The sequence below is a fragment of the Symphalangus syndactylus genome, chromosome 14 (assembly GCF_028878055.3).
Source record: "Symphalangus syndactylus isolate Jambi chromosome 14, NHGRI_mSymSyn1-v2.1_pri, whole genome shotgun sequence".
Lineage (NCBI taxonomy): Eukaryota > Metazoa > Chordata > Mammalia > Primates > Hylobatidae > Symphalangus > Symphalangus syndactylus.
The window spans coordinates 36,355,516-36,375,591 of record NC_072436.2 but is presented as its reverse complement, the minus strand read 5'-3'; the positions used below and the strand labels follow the sequence as shown (position 1 = coordinate 36,375,591).

At 46.3% G+C, this 20,076-nt stretch overlaps 1 protein-coding gene and 1 non-coding gene across 5 annotated transcripts in view; one reads left to right on the top strand and one right to left on the bottom strand.

Moving 5' to 3' along the window:
* Positions 1-20,076, bottom strand: part of ELMOD3 (ELMO domain containing 3) — a 40,822-nt gene that overhangs the window by 20,447 nt on the left and 299 nt on the right. For 2 of the 4 annotated variants that reach the window (XM_055241500.2, XM_055241504.2), the window contains exons 2-8: positions 17,776-18,063; positions 12,457-12,531; positions 11,557-11,626; positions 5,995-6,063; positions 4,920-5,011; positions 3,540-3,663; positions 3,183-3,305 (exon numbers count right to left, since the gene is read on the bottom strand). In XM_055241500.2, the coding sequence (XP_055097475.1) occupies positions 3,183-3,305; positions 3,540-3,663; positions 4,920-5,011; positions 5,995-6,063; positions 11,557-11,626; positions 12,457-12,531; positions 17,776-17,829 (607 nt within the window). In that variant the 5' untranslated portion in view covers positions 17,830-18,063. Of the gene's footprint in view, positions 1-3,182; positions 3,306-3,539; positions 3,664-4,919; positions 5,012-5,994; positions 6,064-11,556; positions 11,627-12,456; positions 12,532-17,775; positions 18,064-19,145; positions 19,488-19,871; positions 19,965-20,076 lie in introns of all 4 variants that reach the window. The other 2 variants (XM_055241501.1, XM_055241502.1) reach the window with 2 other exon arrangements.
* Positions 1,229-1,289, top strand: LOC129463308 (U7 small nuclear RNA). The gene has a single exon (XR_008651103.1). It is a non-coding gene; the product is annotated as a U7 small nuclear RNA (small nuclear RNA).

The window sequence follows — 20,076 nt, the reverse complement described above, 5'->3', positions numbered from 1 at the left end:
TCGAACGATCCTTCTGCCTCAGCCTCCCCAGTAGCTGGGACTACAAGCATGCGCCACCACACCTGGCTACTAAAAAAAATTTTTTTTTTTTTGGCCAGGCATGATGGCTCACACCTGTAATCCCAGCACTTTGGGAGGCTCATGCAGGTGGATCATTTGAGGTCAGCAGTTCAAGACCAGCCTGACCAACATGGTAAAACCCCATCTCTGCTAAAAATACAAAAAATAGCTGGGTGTGGTGGCACAGGCCTGTAGTCCCTGCTACTTAGAAGGCTGAGGCAGGAGAATTGCTTGAACCCTGGAGGTGGAGGTTGCAGCGAGCTGAGATCATGCTGCTACACTCCAGCCTGGGCAATAGAGTGAGACTCCATCTCAAGAAAAAAAAACAATTTTTTTTTGTAGAGATAGGGTCTCACAATGTTGCCCAGGCTGATCTTGAACTCCTTGTCTCAAGCAATCCTCCTGCCTTGGCCTCCCAAACTGCTGGGATTACAGGTGTGAGCCACCATGCCTGGCACAGAAAATATTTTGAAAGCAGAAAGAGAACATGAACTCCTTACTTATAAGGGAGAGATCATTCAAATGACAGTGGATTTCTCATCAGAAACTATGCAGGTCAGAAGGAAGTAGCACATTTTCAAGTGCTGAAAAAAAAGAACTGTCGACCTGGAATTTTATATCCAGAGAATTCAGAAGTGAAGGGGAAATTGAGACATTCTCAGATGAAGGAAAACAAATACAATTTATAGCCAGCAGACCTATCCTAAGAGAATAACTAAAGGAAGTCCTTGAAATAGAAAGAAAAAAAAAGATGGAACTTTGGAATATTAGGAAGGAAGAACAAACAACGGAAAGAGTAAATACAACAGATTTTCCTTTTTCTTATCTTTTTTTTTTTTTTTTTGAGACGAAGTCTCACTCTGTTGCCCAAGCTGGAGCGCAGTGGTGAGATCTCGGCTCACTGCAACCTCCACCTTCTGGGTTCAAGCGATTCTCCTGCCTCAGCCTCCCAAGTAGCTGGGACTACAGGCATGCACCAGCATGCCCGGCTAATTTTTGTATTTTTAGTAGAGACGGGGTTTCACTATTTTGGCCAGGCTGGTCTTGAACTCCTGACCTCGTGATCCTCCCACCTCGGCCTCCCAAAGTGCTGGGATTACAGGTGTGAGCCACCGTGCCTGGCCCAGATTTTCCTTTTTCTCCAGAGATTTAGAAATTACGTTTACTGCAGTGTCACAGCTCTTCTATAATTTGTCTAGCAGGTTTTCTGGTTCTTCATGAGAACCCCTCCTCAAAAAAATTATGTTTGATGATTGAAACAAAAATCTTAACATTGCTGGTGCGATTCTGAATATACAGAGAGGATACATTTCAGACAATTACATGATAGATAAGAGAGGGAACAGGGACTTAACTATGTTGCCATACCAACAGACCACCAGTTAATTACGGGTACATAAAGTTTCCTTTTATCTTTTTTTTTAAATTTTTTGAGACAGTCTTGTTCTGTCACTCAGGCTGGAGTACAGTGGTGCGATCTTGGGTTCATCCTCTGCCTCCTGGGTTCAAGCGATTCTCCTGCCTTAGCCTCCTGAGTAGCTGGGATTACAGGTGCACACCCCCATGCCCGGCTAATTTATGTATTTTTAGTAGAGATGGGGTTTCGCCATGTTGGCCAGGCTGGTCTCAAACTCTTCACCTCATCTGCCTGCCTCAGCCTCCCAATGTGCTGGGATTACAGGAGTGAGCCACCGCACCCAGCCTTAAAGTTTCCTTTCAAAATTAAGATATTTTCCTATTCTATACAAATATAATTTGATATGGTTTTGTCTATCTTTTTTTTTTTTTTGAGATAGAGTCTCGCTCTGTCACCCAGGCTGGAGTGTAGTGGCGCGATCCTGGCTCACTGCAACCTCTTCCTCCCGGTTTCAAGCGATTCTCCTGCCTTAGCCTCCTGAGTAGCTGGGACTACAGGCACGTGCCACCACACCCGGCTAATTTTTGTATTTTTAGTAGAATTGGGGTTTCACCATGTTGGCCAGGGTGGTCTTGAACTCCTGACCTCAAGTGATCCACCTGCCTCAGCCTCCCAAAGTGCTGGGATTACAGGTGTGAGCCACCATGCGCGGCCAATTTGATATGGTTTTGAAAAAAAAATAGTACAATCCAAAAACTGGTGAAATGATTCTGTTTCACTCAGAAAGTAAAATAATATATGATAAAATTTTCATAAATATTTTTTAGAGAGGAAAAAACCCAAAAATGCCAGATTCTGTCACATCACTCCAGTGTTTTCCATATCACTTACAGTAAATGTTTACAACAGCCTAAAAGACCACCAAGTGATCTTTTCTCCTGTCACTTTCGTCTCTACCTCAGCCACACTCTGGCTATTTTTCTTTTCTGAGACAGAGTCTCTCTTTGTCACCTAGGCTGGAGTGCAGTGGTGCAATCTCTGTTCACCGCAACCTCTGCCTCCGGGTTCAAGTGATTTTCCTGCCCCAGCCTCCTGAGTAGCTGAGATTACAGGCACGTGCCACCACGCCTGGCTAATTTTTATTTTTTATTTTTTTTCCGAGACAGAGTCTTGCTCTGTCGCCAAGGCTAGAGTGCCGTGGCACAATCTCGGCTCACTGCAACCTCCACCTCCCAGGTTCAAGCAATTCTCCTGCCTCAGCCTCCCGAGTAGCTGGGATTACAGGTGCATACCACCAGGCCTGGCTAAATTTTCTATTTTTAGTAGAGATGGGGTTACATCATGTTGGCCAGCCTGGTCTCAAACTCTTGACCTCGTGATCCACCTACCTCAGCCTCCCAAAGTGCTGGGATTACAGGCATGAGCCACCGTACCCCACCCTAATTTTTGTATTTTTAGTAGAGATGGGATTTCACCATGTCGGCCAGGCTGGCCTTGAACTCTGGACCTCAAGTGATCCGCCCTCTTCAGCCTCCCAAAGTGCTGGGATTACAGGCGTGAGCCACCACGCCCGACCTACTCTTGCTATTTTTTAAGCAGAGCTAGGAGGCACCCCCTCTGGGCTTTTGCATTTGCTGCATCCTCCTCCCGGAATACTCCCCCGAGATCTTCCTCCTCATAGCGCTGGAAGAGAACGACCTGGCCTCTCACTCTAGTCCTGGAATCAGAGGCATGCAAAAGAAGATGAGCTACTCCTCCCTCTTACCCTGAAAGCCCAGGTCCTCCCAGTGGTCTCCATGAAGGGCACAGTCAAACTTGGAGCCGGTCAGCTTCTTATAGATGGTCTGGAGGACTCGGCCATGCACTGGGTCTTGGCTATCCAGGCCACCTGCCCCAAAACACACCCACACTGTCTGCCAGATTGCCCCTCATGGGAGAACTGGATGCTTCTCAGAGAATGTGAGATCTGGACAGTGAGACATCCAGTTCTCAGCTCCCACTCTCACCCGCCAACCATGGTACATGCAATATTCCTGGCTTAGCCTCAGCAACAGAGTCGGCACACACGGTCTTGCCCGACCACAGATGCTGCAACTGCCCTGTGGGCTCGCATTGCACTCACACTGAGCAATGGTCAGGACCAAGTCCCTTTCTTCCCGAAGGCCCTGGTGGAGCTTTGGAGGCCCAAAGAGGTAGTGTCGGAGGGCGGCGAGCCCAGTCCTTCGAATAGTTGGCTGGATTCTTTTCTGGGGAAGAAGTTGCAGGCAATGGGCAGAATGCTGGTTCATCTCCCTTAATCAACTTCCCATCAGGCTCAGACCAGAGGCAGTGCTTGCAGAAAGTAATTTCCCCAGCTATCTGGCTGGTCTTTGGGCCAGGGGAAGGAGGCAGAAGCTGCGAGGCACCTGTTGAGTCTCTAGAGCCAGGCTCTTCCAGCTCCCAGATTTTTTGCAAGGTGAAAGAGACATCCCCAAGTGTAGGTATTATCAGCCATTATTTGCATTTAGTCCTCTGGGCTTTTCCAGAACTAGGTATTCCACTGACTCCCACAGGGGTTACACATGCCTAGCTCCCCCAGGCAGTCAGACAAATGCCAGGACAGGTTTCCCAGGAGGTGGGGACTCACTGGAGTTAGATGACTCTGAGGGGTAGCTGGAATCTTTTGGTCACAACCAGCACTTCCCAAGTGAGGTCATGTTGGCTTCTCATGGTTCAGGGTCACTACTGCAAGCCTTAGAATATTCTGATTTCGGTAGCTTTTGGCTCTCTGGGTCCTATAAAACAACTTGGTTCCTATCTTTTTAGCCTCTCTCCTCTGAGCCAGGTTTTAGGTAGAAGACCTGAAATCACATTTCTCTAAACGTATTGTTACTCAATACAGCCCAGAAAGCTCCCCAGCTCTTTTTATTTTTTACAGAGACAGGGTCTCACTCTGTTGCCCAAGTGTGATCATAGCTTACTGCAGCCTTGAACTCCTGGGCTCAAGTGACCCCTCACCTCAGCCTCCTCCGAAAGTGCTGGTATTACAGGTGTGAGCCACTATGCCCAGCACCCAACCCACCCCTAGCGTTTATTCCCCCAAATATTCCTTCTTTTTCCAACTTATATCTTTCTTAAGTTCCTAAATAGCTTCTGGTTCCCTGAGGGAATGGAAGGTTTTCCTCTACTGGCCATGAATCACTCAGCTCCCTGAACAGTTTGCCTTGCCTCTGCAAGGATCTACCTAGTACTTGATTCTAGATGTCCCCATCCCTAAAAGGGAAGAGTAGAGAAACAGCTATACAGGCCCCTGAATGACAGGGCCACAGGAGCTGTAAGGGCATAGTCCCACAAAAGCTACCAAGGCCCCAAATGAAGCATGGGTCCTAGGCCACCCATGATCCTGGGCACCAAGATCTTAGGGGAGATTTGCTTGCCCAGTGCCCTATCCTGGTGGGATAGAAGCTTGGCTCCTAGGGAAAAGGCACTTTGCTTGAGACTCCAAACCCTGCTACCATCATACCTTGAAGGAGGAAAGGTCCACAGTCTGGAAGTGCTGCAGGGCCTCACTGAAGGAGATTAGCTGCCCAGGCTGCTCTGAGCTAGCCTGGCTCCCTGTGGCAAAAGGGAAGACATGTCAGGATTTATAGGAGTCATTCTGTCAACAAACATTTACTGAGGCCCTCCTACTTGTCGCCTCCAAGCCAAGCACTGGCTTCCAGTTGAACATCAGACACCTACAGCTACAACCAATCTTCTTTCAAGAGGCTGGCATTATTGGCGAAGATGACTCTCTTTTTGGACTAGGCTATTCAGTCTTGCTAGGCCAACCTCTTCAGTGAGTATGGGGCGGATCTGCCCCGCAAAGCAATCCCTAAATTCTCTCATCTGTGAGAGGGCAAGCCACTGCCTGGGGGGGGTACCCGCATAAGAGCATGCAACCAGTTTGTTTAAGGGCCTCTCCTAATTTCCACTTTTCCCTTCTTACACCCTGTATAGGAACCTCCAACCATACACCTCTGTTATAGCCAATAGGGAATTAACTGATCAGTTAGCAATATAGGTGATGGCTGATACTATTCACTGGGCCCCAGGAGCTGAAGAGAGGCTCAGGCTAGATATAGGTCCTAGTTCTATCGCTTCATCCAAACCTCTTAGAAAGAAACAGGAGACAATTTTTACTCAGCCTTCAGAGCCTTCCAGCAGATTCCTTCAGCTCCCATCCCCAGGGGCTTCCTTGTGCAGTAAACAACCTGAGCAGCCTTACACAAGGGCCCTGTCTCCATCCTCCTGCCCAACCTTGCCACTTTGTAGAAGCTGCCCTAACCAAGGTCAACCCTGTCTTCTCTCATGGCTGGGTGGAAGATGGACAGGGATGGCAGCCCTTTCTCCATGGCCTTCACTCTGGTTTCCTCCAGAGGTAGGATGTCATCATCTTAGGATTTGAAAAAGATATTGTAATCTATGTTACAGAGTTAAAATGAGCACTCTCAGAAATTCTATCTCCTAGTCCCAGACTCACAGAAACATTTGCCACATGTGCGGATGGTGCCTTTGCTGGCAGAGGGGCTATGGGGAGAAGCAGCATTCCTAGTTACCTGTCTCTGGCTGGATGGTGTCCACAGCTTCCCATTCTTCTTGGGCTTTCACCACCTCTGTACTCGCAACTGCAATAGTGGGAGAAAAGGAGACCCTCTGAGATCTAGGTATGTCTGGGCCTCTACTGCAGACCCCAGCCTTGTCTGCCTGCCTTGGGCCTATTTTTTTTTTAAGAGATAGGGTCTCACTGTGTTGCCCAGGCTGGAGTGCAGTGGCTATTCACAGGCATGATCCCACTATTGATCAGCACAGGATTTTTGAACTGCTCCATTTCTGACCTGGGCCAGTTTTCCCTTCCTTAGGCCACCTGGTGGTCCCCGACTCTAGGGTGGTCCCCATATTGATGCTGAACTTATAGTGGGGCCACGTGATCGGCATAGCACACTACAGCCCAAAATTCCTGGACTCAAGCAATCCTCCTGCCTCAGCCTCCTGAGTACCTGGGACTATAGGCACGCACTACCACATTCGGCTGCCTTGGATCTTAACACCCTCTGATCCTCTCCTCACAGGTTTGCTAGAGTGAGCTTTTGAAAAGTAAGATTGGCTGGGTGCAGTGGCTCATGCCTGTAATCCCAGCACTTTGGGAGGCTGAGGCAGGCAGATCACGAGGTCAGGAGATCGAGACCATCCTGGCTAACACAGTGAAACCCTGTCTCTACTAAAAACACAAAAAATTAGCCGGGCGTGGTGGCAGGCGCCTGTAATCCCAGCTACTCCGGAGGCGGAGGCAGGAGAATGCCTGAACCCGGGAGGCGGAGTTGCAGTGAGCAGAGGTCATGTCACTGCACTCCAGCCTGGGCAACAGAGCGAGACTCTGTCTCAAAAAAAAAAAAAAAAAGAAAAGAAAAGAAAAGTAAGATCCGACATCACTGCTCAAAACCCTCCAGGGATTCTCCACAGTCCTCAAGATAAAACCCATACTCTACAGCACAGTATCCACATAACTTCACAATCTACAGATGGTTCCCTAACTCATGACAGTTCCACTTAACAATTGTTTGACTTTTTGATGGATTTATCAGGGTATTAAATGCATTTTTCTTCTCTTTTTGTTTTTAAATTTTTTGTTTTTTTAAAGCCTAGTCAGGTGAAGCAGTGGGAGTGGAGAAGGAACAAAGACATCTGTAACTCGTTGTGATCAATTCGTTGTAAAAATCATTCTACTCGGACCAGCCTTAAATGCACTTTCGACTTTTATTTTTTGTTTCCAATGGGTTTATTGGGATGGAAGTTCATGTAACTTGAGGAACATTTGTAGATTCTTCTTACCTCTCTAGCTTTTTCCCAGGGCCATCCAGAACTACCTGAAGTTCCTCCATGTGCTCTGCCCTCTCCCACCCTCGGTGCCTTTTCGTAGACTGCTCTCCCTCTGCTGGAATCAAGACTCCGGGCACTGCCATCTTCAGTTCCAACCCCTGCTGGTGCAGCTCCTTCTCATTCTTCAGTTAGCTCTGACACCATCCTCGCCTGGATGCCTTCTTTGACCTCATCGGTCTGGATGAGGGGCCACTGCTCTGTGAGATCCTGACAACCCGTGCTTATCATAGTGTAGTCATTGTTTCTCCTACTCCACAGTGAGCTACGTGAGGGCAGGTTTTCCAGAGCCTAGCACAGAGCTTGACACATAATAGGTGCTCAACAAACGTTTGATGAATGAATGAATGAATGAATGAAAGCACAATATAAGGGTGAGAAAAAAAGAAGAGCAGAAGGATGGGCTTTCTAGAGCCACCACCCAGCCCTTTTCTCCAAACCAGAGCTGTCATTCTCTGGCTCAAACTGCTAGCGGCATCTTCTGTCACTGACTTTTCCAGTTTGCTACAGAGGACATCAACAATGTGAAGGATGGAGAGACTCCAGTTTAATACCAAAAATATGATCTCTCCAGCCTCAGTGGTATAGTAGGTTGGGACAGCTCCTCTCTGCCTCACAATCTTGGCTGAGAACATCACATGACAATAAACTGTTGGGAGAATATACCTGCAGATTAAATGAAATGCTACCAGACACTAATGGATAATAAGGAAGAGAAAGCGGCTGGGAAGCAGTAGAGGATAGTACTGAAAGCACACTTGAGAGCCAAACTACATGTGAATGCTTCATCTCTGCCTCTTACTAGCTGTATGTCTTCAGGCAAGTTACTTATCATCTGTAACCCCTCATGGGGCTGTTGTGAGGATGGGGTAATTCTTCTACTTCCTAGGAGAGCATGGGGCCAAAGGTAAGCTATTATTATCAACATAGGTGTGGGCTCAGGTCCAGCAGGGCAATGGACAGAGGCAGCGGGTGAGATGGGTCTAGGGTCCTAAATATCTGGACCTCTAGGAAATTCCATCTCACCTGCTCCAGTCCAGAGTAGCAGACACTGAGCCTTGGAGTTTCTAAGACAGCTTTAAGAGAATATTCAACCTTGGAGGATCAAGAAAATAAAACTTACTTTCAGCATAGGAGCTAAAAAGGAGGGACAAAGTGGCTGAACAAAAAGGGAAGAGTAGGCTGGGTGCAGTGGCTCATGCCTATAATCTCAGCACTATGGGACGCTGAGGTGGGTGGATCACCTGAGGTCAGGAGTTTGAGACCAGCCTGGCCAACATGGTGAAACCCGGTCTCTACTAAAAATACAAAAAAAAAAATTAGCTGGGTATGTGGCGGGTGCCTGTAATCCCAGCTACTTGGGAGGCTGAGTCAGGAGAATCACTTGAACTCGGGAGGCAGAGGTTGCAGTGAACCAAGATTGTGCCATTGCACTCTAGCCTGGGCGCCAAGAGTGAGACTCTGTTTCAAAAAAAAAGGGATTGGGGGAAGAGTAGAACAGCAGGACGCAATGCTTATTATGAAGCTGAACAGGATCCTTCACTCTCTTACCTTCATGCAGCTTTATTGATTTATTGATTCTTCACCTGTCAGAGCCCCATGTACCAGCAACTTAACCAGTCCCTCCCCAACCCCATACACCCTCGCCTACAAACAGCTTGATCAAAGTCTGTGAGCCAGGAGCAGGAACCACAGCGGCAAGGGGGTGGGAATATGCTGTCAAAACAGGTTAGTCAACAAAAGTTCAAGGTTTCCACCAGCAATAGCAAGCTGGTGCTTAAAAACTCAACACAAATGCCCAAACCGCTAAGAGCTTCTTCTCCTTTTCTCTTGGAATGAGGGAGATGCCTCCTACGTGTGACATAAATACTGTTTTCCCCTGACCAACACAAGAACACGGGGGCAAAGGACAAACATTCAGGATAATTAACACAGCTCACATTAATTAGGTTCTTTATCTTTTTTCCTTTTTATAATCGTCTCCTTTATTTCAGCTCTCTTCCACTTACACATATAGTCAAGAGCACTGCCAATTGAGTCAGCTTATTAATTCTTTTTTACATTTATTTTTATTTATTTATTATATATTTTTTTTTTTTGAGAAGGAGTCTCGCTCTGTTGCCCAGGCTGGAATGCAGTGGTGTGATCTCGGTTCACTGCAACCTCTGTCTCCCGGGTTCAAGCGATTCTCCTGGCTAATTTTGTATTTTCTGTAAAGACCTCGTGATCCGCTCGCCTCAGCCTCCCAAAGTGCTGGGATTACAGGCGTGGGCCACCGTGCCCAGCCTATATTTATTTTTTACTTTTTTTTTTTTTAAGTTAGCCAGAGATACAGGCACATGCCTGTAATCCCAGTACTTTGAGAGGCCAAAGTGGGAGGATCATTTGAGCCAGGAGTTTGAGACCAGCCTGGGCAACATAATGAGATCGTCTCCACATAAAATTTTTTAAAAATTAGCTAGGCATGGTAGTGCACGCCTGTAGTCCCAGCTGGAGCCCAGGAGTTCAAGGCTGGAGTGAGCTATAATCACATCACTACACTTCAGCCTGGACAACAGAGTGAGACCCTGTCTCTGGAAAGAAAATATATATATATATATGCATTTAAAGTAAAAATTATTAATGTATTAATGCTGGGTTTGTCACCATAAAGATAAAATTCCATTAAAAGAAACTTCACAGATGTCCAAATGATGTTCCTATATTAGAATATTTTTTAGCTACGCATAGAAGCTCACACTTATATTCCCAGATACTCAGGAGGCTAAGGTGAGGATCAGCCTGAGCAACACAGCAAGAACCTGTCTCTCTCTTTTTTTTTTTTTTTGAGATGGAGTCTTGCTTTGCTGCCAGGTGGAGTACAGTGGCATGATCTTGGCTCACTGCAACCTCTGCCTCCCAGGTTCAAGCGATTCTCCTGCTTCAGCCTGCTGAGTAGCTGGGATTACAGGCGTGCACCACCATGCCCAGCTAATTTTTGTGTTTTTAGTAGAGACGGGGTTTAACGATGTTGGTCAGGCTGGTCTTGAACTCCTGACCTCGTGATTTGCCCGCTTCGGCCTCCCAAAGTGCTGGGGTTACAGGCATGAGCCACTGCACCCGACGAACCTGTCTCTTAAGAAAAAAATTAGCTAGGCCTGGTGGTACACAGTTACTCAGGAGGCTGAGGTGGGAAGACTGCTTGAACCCACAAGTTCTATGATTGCACAACTGCACTCCAGCCTGGGGGACAGAGCAAGGCCCTGTCTCTAAAAAAAAAAAAAAAAAAAAAAAGAGTATTTTTTTTGAAGTTCATATTTCTAGTGGTCAGGTATGGGTGCAGTGGTACAATCTCGGTTCACTACAACCTCCACCTCCTGGGTTCATGCAATTCTTGTGCCTCAGCCTCCAGAGTAGCTGGAATTACAGGCACACACCACTACACCTGGCTAATTTTTAAAATATTTTTAGTAGAGATGGTGATGTGGTTTGGCTCTGTGTCCCCACCTAAATCTCATCTTGTAAGTCCCATAATTCCCATGTGCTGTGGGAGGAACCTAGTGGGACATAATTGAATCATGGGGGCCAGTCTTTGCTGTGCTGTTCTCATGATACTGAATAAGTCTCACAAGATCTGATGGTTTTAAAAACAGGAGTTTCCCTGCACAAGCTCTCTCTTTGCCTGCCACCATCCACGTGAGATGTGACTTGCTCCTCCTTGCCTTTCACCATGTTTGTGAGGCCTACCCAGGTATGTGGAAATTAAGTCCATTAAACCTCTTTTACTTCCCAGTCTTGGGTATGTCTTTATCAACAGCATGAAAACAGACTAATACAATGGGGTTTCACCATGTTGGCCAGGCTGGAGTGTACCTTTCTCCATAATCACTTGGCAAGTAGAGTGAACTTTAAATATCATATGGGGAGGCGCCTTGCAAAGCAGATAAAGTAGAATAACTTTTCAAAGGCTTTTCCCATATGGTGTCTCATTTTCATAACATCCCTTTGAGGATAAGGGAGGTACTAATATTAGAGATCATATGGCTTGCCCAGAGGCACACAGTAAACCACTAGCAGAGGAAGATCAGAACTCTGGTCTTTTGATTCCTAATTCAGTGTTGATTCTATTTTTCCCCAAGGAATGATAAATCTACAAAATTCTGAAAGACAAGGAGTGAGAGAAATTCAAATGATGAACAGCAGATGCATGGGAAGGTCTGACTTGGGTCCCACCCAGACTCCAAGGGCCCTGAAGGGAACCTTACCACGTGGCTCCCATTCATTAGCTTCTGTGGTCAGAGCCTGGAGAATGCCATGGTTCTTCAACTCTGAGATCTGTAGAGGCAGCTGACCTTTAGCGTAAGGATAGAATCCACATACTCCCATATACACAAACACTTCCCATCCTCTGTACTGAATGTCCTTGACACTGGAGGCCAAAACGATCTAGTGTGCCCTGATGGGTGGACTGAAGTCAATTTTATTTTCTTTTACTTTTTATTTATTCATTTTTTGAGATGGAGTCTCACTCTGTTGCCCAGGCTGGAGTGCAGTGGCCTGATCTTGGCTCACTGCAACCTCCACCTCCTGGGCTCAAGTGATCCTCCTACCTCAGCTTCCCGAGTAGCTGAGACTACAGGTGTGCATCACCACACCCAGCTAGTTTTGTATTTTTAGTAGAGATGGGGTTTCACTGTGTTGGCCAGGCTGGTCTTGAACTCCTGATCTCAAGTGATCTGCCTGCCTCAGCCTCCCAAAGTGCTGGGATTACAGGCATGAGCCACTGTGCCTGGCCTTGAAGTCAATTTTAAATTGAGGTACCTGGAAAATTTCAACTTATGATGTGGAAGTTGGGTGATGTTGGGGACAAGTGTATGTCCACCTTGAATGTAAATAAACAAAAATTCATACACTCATTTCAGACTGTGGTGTGCCTTTGGTATTCTCTCTGCATTTTATAGCCTGCTTCATTATGGCAATTATCTTATTAAATAGAAGTTGTTTTGTATGTTTGTGTTCCATACACCCTCCCCTCAAGTGTGAGCTCCTGGAAGCTAAGGTCTATGCCACCCTTGTGTCCCCAGGGTCTAGCACAGTTCTGGCACCACACAGTAACACACAACAAAAGCCCTTGCAGAAGGTACCAAGTTGTGGGTGATACACACAGGGATTCCTCTGAAAGCCAGAACACTCTTGTCCTTGTCATATGATGGAGAATACCCAGCAGACACTCTTTCGCCCTGTAAAACAGACAAGGGTCAATCTCCCAGGCACATATTAATCCCCCAAAGATAATAGTTTAAATGTCATACCTTTTTTTTTTTTAACTTTTAAGTTCAGGGGTACATGTGCAGGTTTGTTACATAGGGAAACTTGGGTCACAGGGGTTTGTTGTACAGGTTATTTCATCAGCCAGGTATTTGACCTACTACCCACTAGTTATTTTTCCTTATCCTCTCCCTCCTCCCACCCTCCACTTTCTTTTCTTTTTCTTATTTTTTTTTTTTGTTTTTTTTTTTTTTGAGACGGAGTCTCACTCTGTCGCCCAGGCTGGAGTGCAGTGGCATGATCTCGGCTCACTGCAAGCTCCAGCTCCCGAGTTCACGCCATTCTCCTGCCTCAGCCTCCCGAGTAGCTGGGACTACAGGCGCCCGCCACCAGGCCTGGCTAATTTTTTTTGTATTTTTAGTAGAGACGGGGTTTCACCATGTTAGCCAGGATGGTCTCCATCTCCTGACCTCGTGATCCACCCGCCTCGGCCTCCCAAAGTGCTGGGATTACAGGCGTGAGCCACCGGGCCCTGCCAACCCTCCACTTTCCAATAGGCCCCAGTGTGTGTTGTTCCCTTCTATGTGTCCGTGTGTTCTCATCACTTAGCTCCCACTTATAAGTGAGGATATGTGGTATTTGGATTTCTGTTCTGTGTTAGTTTGCTAAAGATAATGGCCTCCAGCTCCATCCACGTCCCTGCAAAGGTAAATGTCGCACCTTTTCCCAGTACCACAAAAAAAGGATGAACTCCAGAGATAACAACCGTAATGAACACTGTAAAGGAAAACTTCTGTTTAATCTGGTCCTAGGAAAAACTGCAAAAAGCTTAGTTAATGTCATCTCAAAAATTTTATACCGATTTCCTGGCTCTTTAAAAGTTTGAGGGTTCTGGGTGAGTGAAGTTTAGTGAAGCAGTTTCCTATGGCCTTTCTGCTCAGCCAAACCTATCCCCTGCTACAGATTAACAACAAAAAACCGACCAAAATACTCGGCCAGTTGTTTGTAACTCATTTCACAGATACAGAGCTAATTTTTCAATGTGTTCTTTTAAAATCCTAAAAATCACCAGGTGTGGTGGCTCACAGCTATAATCTCAGCACTTTGGGAAGCTGAGGCAGGAGGATTGCTTGAGCCCAGGAGTTTGAGAGCAGCCTGGGCAACATGGGGAGACCCTGTCTCTACCGTTTAAAAAAAAAACAACATCATTTCTATAGTTGGTTACTAGAGAAGTTTCTCTGAACCATGTAGAGCACCACGAAGTATCATGTATCTAAAAAAACCATATGGCATCATTGAAAAGAAGCCCAGAATATTCCCAGGTGATACAATTCTGGAGAATGGAGAATTCTACCAATGAAAGAATTTCCTGATCAACATCATTACAGATTATGTAAAAATTTAAAAGGCTTATAAGCCTAAGTTTGTTCCTATGTTACCATATTTACTGAATTTTCTGGAAAAGTAACTTTAATAAAGTTTAATCTCAGAGAAAAAAAAAATCATTAAGGCAAAAAAGAAAAACCAGCCTGGCGCGGTGGCCCACGCCTGTAATCCCAGTACTTTGGGAGACCAAGGCAGGAGGATCTCTTGAGGTCAGGAGTTCAAGACCAGCCTGGCCAACATGGTGAAACCCAATGTCTACTAAAAAGTACAAAAATTAGCCAGATGTAGTGGCACATGCCTGTAATCCCAGCTACTCAGGTGGCTGAGGCACGAGAATGGCTTCAACCTGGGAGGTGGAAGTTGCAGTGAGCTGAGATTACGCCACTGCACTCCAGCCTGGGCAACAGAGTGAGACTCCATCTCAAAAAAAAAAAAAAAAAAAAAAAAAAAAGACCAACCCAGTGGAAACATTAGAAAAAGGATATAGGTGGTTTACACAAAAGGTAACTCAAATGGTGTTTTTTTTGTTTTTTGTGTTTTTTTTTGAGATGGAGTTTTGCTCTTGTTGCCCAGGCTGGAGTGCAATGGCGCAATCTTGGCTCATCGCAACCTACGCCTCCCGGGTTCAAGCGATTCTCCTGCCTCAGCCTCCTGAGTAGCTGGGATTACAGGCACGCGCCACCACGCCCGGCTAATTTTTAGTAGAGTATTTTTAGTAGAGATGGAGTTTCTCCATGTTGGTTTTTTTTGAGATAGACTCTCACTCTGTTGCCCCACCTGGGGCATAGTGGCACGATCATGGCTCACTCACTTCTTGGCTCAAGGGATTCTCCCACCTCAGCATTCTAAGTAGCTGGGACCACAGGTGCACACCACCATGCCCATGTAGCCATGGGGTCTACATATGGTTGCCCAGGCTTGTCTCGAATTCCTGGGCTCAGGCCACCTTGGCATCCCAAAGTGCTGGGATTATAGACACAAGCCATCCTGCACAATCACAAATTGGTTTTAAACATATGAACAAATGCTCAACCTCATTCATTTAAAACAACAACAACAAAAAAAAACGAACAAAAAAAAAAGTCACCGGGCACGGTGGCTCACGCCTGTAATCTCAGCACTTTGGGAGGCTGTGGTGGGTGGATCACCTGAGGTCAGGAGTTCAAGACCAGCCTGGCCAACATGGTGAAACCCCGTTTCTACTAAAAAATACAAAAAAGTAGCCGGGCGTAGGCCGGGCGCGGTGGCTCAAGCCTGTAATCCCAGCACTTTGGGAGGCCGAGGCGGGCGGATCACGAGGTCAGGAGATCGAGACCATCCTGGCTAATACGGTGAAACCCCGTCTCTACTAAAAATACAAAAAAATTAGCCGGGCGTGTTGGCGGGCGCCTGTAGTCCCAGCTACTCGGGAGGCTGAGGCAGGAGAATGGCGTGAACCCGGGAGGCGGAGCTTGCAGTGAGCCGAGGTCGCGCCACTGCACTCTAGCCTGGGGGACAGAGAAAGACTCCGTCTCAAAAAAAAAAAAAAAAAAGTAGCCGGGCGTGGTGGTGCGCACCTGTAATCCCAGCTACTGGAAAGGCTGAGGCAGGAGAATCACTTGAACCTGGGAGGCGGAGGGTGCAGTGAGCCGAGATTGCATCATTGCGCTCCAGCCTGGGCAACAGAGCAAGACTCCATCTCAAAAACAAACAAACAAAAAAGAGTCATGTAAAACTACTGTGTTTCATCAGTCAGATTATCAAAGATCAAAAAGTCTGATAACATGTACATTGGCTACAGTGCATAACACACTGGAGAGTAAACTGTTACCACCTCTACAGCTTGATAGTACCTAACAAAATCATACACGGTTTGTACATGCGGGGCCTGATACTGCATTCTAGTAATTTATGTAACAGATATATTCATCCATGTGCAAAATGACATGTTTACATTTATAGTGTGATTCTTTGTCACATTGTTTATAATAGCAAAAGGCTGGAAAAACCTAAATATTCACTAATGGGCTGATTACACAAATAAAACCACATTCACTCAGTGAGATACTATATAGCCATAAAGACAAATGAGAAAGTGCTTTACAGGCAATATGGGACAATCTTCATGATGTATTAAGTGAAAAAGCAAAGGACAGAGTCTATACACTATTTTACCATTTTATTTTTTTAAAAGTACATAAGCACATTTGCTTGTCTCTACAGAGACCATTTTCATAGTTATACCCAAAGAAGCAGTAGCTTTGTCTCCAGCAGAAGAACTGAGTGGCTGGGGGGACAAGGGTGGAAGGCAGTTTCTTCACAATACATATATCCTTCTGTACTTTTTGGATTTTGAACCATGTGAATGTATTATGCCAAGGCCCTAGAATCCCAGATCATCCTGTTACTCATATCCTTCTGCTTTTTTTTTCTTTCCAATTAATGCTCATTAAACACACCTTTCATTTCTTCATGTTCCAGATGCAAGGATGGGGGCCAAAACACCCCACAGCTGACCAAACTCCCTGGTAACGGAGCTCATGATGGTTAAGCATTTATTTCCTACTGTAATACAATCAACACACCTGCTGCAGATCCTCTCCTCACTTCCATCCCTTCATTCATGTAGCTTTCCTACAGAATACACCTCCACCCTCTTCTCTGATCAAGGTCAGTTTCACTTACTCAAGGCAACCTACCTTACTAGCTGGGGCTACAATGCTGTCTCACACCTCTAAGTCCAGTAACCTTTTTATGCAGCAAAAGTTCCTCTGCAAAAGGCCTGTATAAGGACCTTCTCTTATATTCCTTTTTTCTTTTTTTTTGGAGACAGAGTCTCACTCGGTCACCCAGGCTGGAGTGCAATGGTGTGATCCCAGTTCACTGCAACCTCCACCTCCTGGGTTCAAGCGATTCTCTTGCCTCAGCTTCCTGAGTAGCTGGGATTACAGGCATGCACCACCATGCCCAGCTAATTTTGTATTTTTAGTAAAGACAGGGTTTCATCATGTTAGCCAGGCTGGTCTCCAACTCCCGACCTCAGGTGATCCACCCACCTCAGCCTCCCAAAGTGCTGGGATTACAGGTGTGAGCCACTGCGTCCGGGCTGTTACATTTCTTTTATATGTTTCACACCCATTGGCACAGTACTAAGCACAAAATATTTGTCTCAAATTTTTGTTGAAATTTTATCTCTAAAATATTTGGTGATTCATTGTGCTGAACAACTTCCTGCAGGCGTCTGTGTACCTGGGATTCATTTCATCCTTCCTTTCCTTCTCCAATTCAGTCCCCTCCAGTGTCCAAAGACTTCCCTCTTTGGAACAGTTCGCATCTTACCACAGTGAAGAAAATCTTTCTGGAAACCTAAAGCAAAGCCTTTGTCCCAGTCTGGCCACTGAATCCCACAGCCTCCATTTAAGACCATTTTTGGGTGGGCAAGGTAGTGTGAAAGGTAAGGCAGTGTAGGGTTAGCTGCCCGGCTCATACAAAGACATATCACATTGAACTGAGTCCTGAGGATGATGAGGCCAAAGCAAGCGTTTCACAGGGAAGAGGCTAGTAAGGTAAATGATCCAAATCAATGAAATACAGATTTCTTGGGTGATTCCTCAATGAAATTCTCCCCACTACCCAAGCAAAAAGAAAACAAAAATCTCATAACTCACTTACAAAACAAGCTATTAGGAAAAGCAATTGACCCTGAGGTGAATAGAAGCTCCTTCTTATAGAACAAAGAGAACTATAATGAGGGTTTCTAAATTTTTCCAAATATTCTCTTAATATATTCTTACTATACTTGATATATCTCAAACCAACACCATCTTTCCCAAATAAGAGTGCATGCTTACCTGTCCATCTCTTAATTCTTCTTTACTATGGAAAGAGCAAGATTTTTCATTCATGACTCAAAATCATTTGTTCATGTGAGCTTTGTCCTTGGGCCCAGAAAGCGTTTTAGTAAGGTCTGAGATCAGAAGCTATGTGGAGAGCTAGAGATCCAGTTTCTCTACCTTTGCCTTCCTTCTTGGCAGTCACTCAGACTAAGAGCAAGAAGACAGTCCTTTGTGCCATCCGAGGGTGTAGGAGTTTTCTGTGAGTACTGAGAGAAGTCCCCTGAGGTCTTCGAAGCCTCAGCCCTGCACAAAGGAAAAAAAAGAAATTGAAAAAGAAAACTGGTTTAACCATTCAGTTATGCCTCTGTTGACAATTTGTTTTTTTTTTTTTTTTGAGATGGAGTCTTGCCCTGTTGCCCAGGCTGGAGTGCAGTGGTGCTATCTCGGCTCACTGCAACCTTTGCCTCCCTGGTTCAAGCGATTCTCCTGTCCCAGTCTCCCGAGTAGCTGGAATTTCAGGTGTGCGCCACCATGCCCTGCTAATTTTTGTATTTTTAGTAGAGACGGGGTTTCACTATGTTGGTTAGGCTGGTCTCGACCTCTGACCTCGTGATCTGCCTGCCTCGGCCTTCCAAAGTGCTGGGATTACAGGCATGAGCCAACACACTCGGCCTGTTGACTAAATTTAAGCAGCTGTGAATTTATTCTGAATGAACAAGTTGCCTCAGCCAAATGCTTACCTCTTTGCCATAGGATGGCAAAAAGGGGACCAAGCAGGGGTCTGTGGGCTGGATTCTGTGTCCAAAAGGCAGCAGCACCACTAGAAGGGATGGGGTCTGTTTCTGACAGTGGAGTTACTGGGACCTGGCCAGCTTATCAAAGGGGTGAGGCTAAAGGTGGCACCTTGGCGAGTTGTCTTAGCTGAAGTGCTCAGGCTTTGTTTAGGCCTCACACACAGGTTGGGTCAGGGAATTATAATGCTAGACCTGGTTCCAACGATGGTAGAAATTCACAATGCAACACGATGTTCTAACCTTTCTCAGTTATCACCAATACTGTACATGTGGCAGCTGGCTAGCCAGTTTGGGCAACTCTAAGTCTTTCATCTGACATTGCTTCCCTCAGGAAAAGGGCTGGATAAGGCTCATACCTCATCATGGGGAATTGGACATCCAGAATGTCTGTCACATCAAAAATTGCATCCTAAGTGGGCAGATGGCCCACATACAACTGACAATCATAGTTCACAGGCTTGGGTGACTAAGGAAGGAGGGTAGCCTCTCTATGAGGTCACCCCTCCACTGTGGTAATAATGATCAGGATTCCATAAAAACTGGCTGCTGGTGTCAGGATGGTTTGATTATTAACACTGAGAGGAAGAATACCTCCTGGTTCTTGGGCTGGACATGTGGCTCACTGTAATCCTGGGGACAGGGCAGTGCCCCCTTAGTCGTGGCACCTCAGGAACTAAACTGCTCTCACTGCGGCCTCTGGGGCCTCAACATCTGCCTCCCCTTTCCTTTTCCTCCACCATGGGCTTCATGACAGCCTATGACAAAACACACATTGGCCAGCCTTGGCAAAGTGACAGGGGGGTATGGTAATAGCAATCTCAGGAGGGCTCTTCTGTTGCTGTGTAGAAAATGAACCAAGTAGCATAGAATCGTGACTAGCTTTCCACACCTGGCTGGAGCACTCCTGGGGCCTTCAGTAGGGGCAGTTACTATCTGCATCAGAGAAGAAAAGAGCAACAACTCTGTCAAACAAGGAAGTACTCAAAGGCAAATTCCTGATAGTTGGACCTAAGGAAACGGCCTTCCTGTAAAAATGGATCCTTCTCAAATCAAATATTCATTGTGCACCCTCTTTAGGCAAGGAGGGGGTATGATTCTTCAACTGCTTGCTGGAGGTTAGACTCTCTGCATAGGAATTTAAATTAGATCGGCCCTTCGCTGATCCTTTCACCGTGCTTGTCTGTGGGCTGCTTCCCGTCCCCCAGGTTCCCCACGGATAGGGTGTCATTAGGGACCCGCCATAGACGACTCCGTCCCAGGCGGGCCCCCAGGACAAAACTATGGGCCACTTTGAGGGGCACAGAGCCAGACGATCACCGGTTGTGATGCGCAGATAACAGAGATCTCAATTCATCAAGACACCCAGTCAGACGGGCTGTGTGCGGCCTTTGGACAGAACTTTCGCATAGCCTGGAGGCGTAAGAGGAGGAAAGCAATTTAACACCTCAGGGCAGCGAGTCCAGGGCAGAGCCAGGACCAGAACTCAGGACTCCTGTCTCCCAGTCGGGATTCTCTTTCAGTC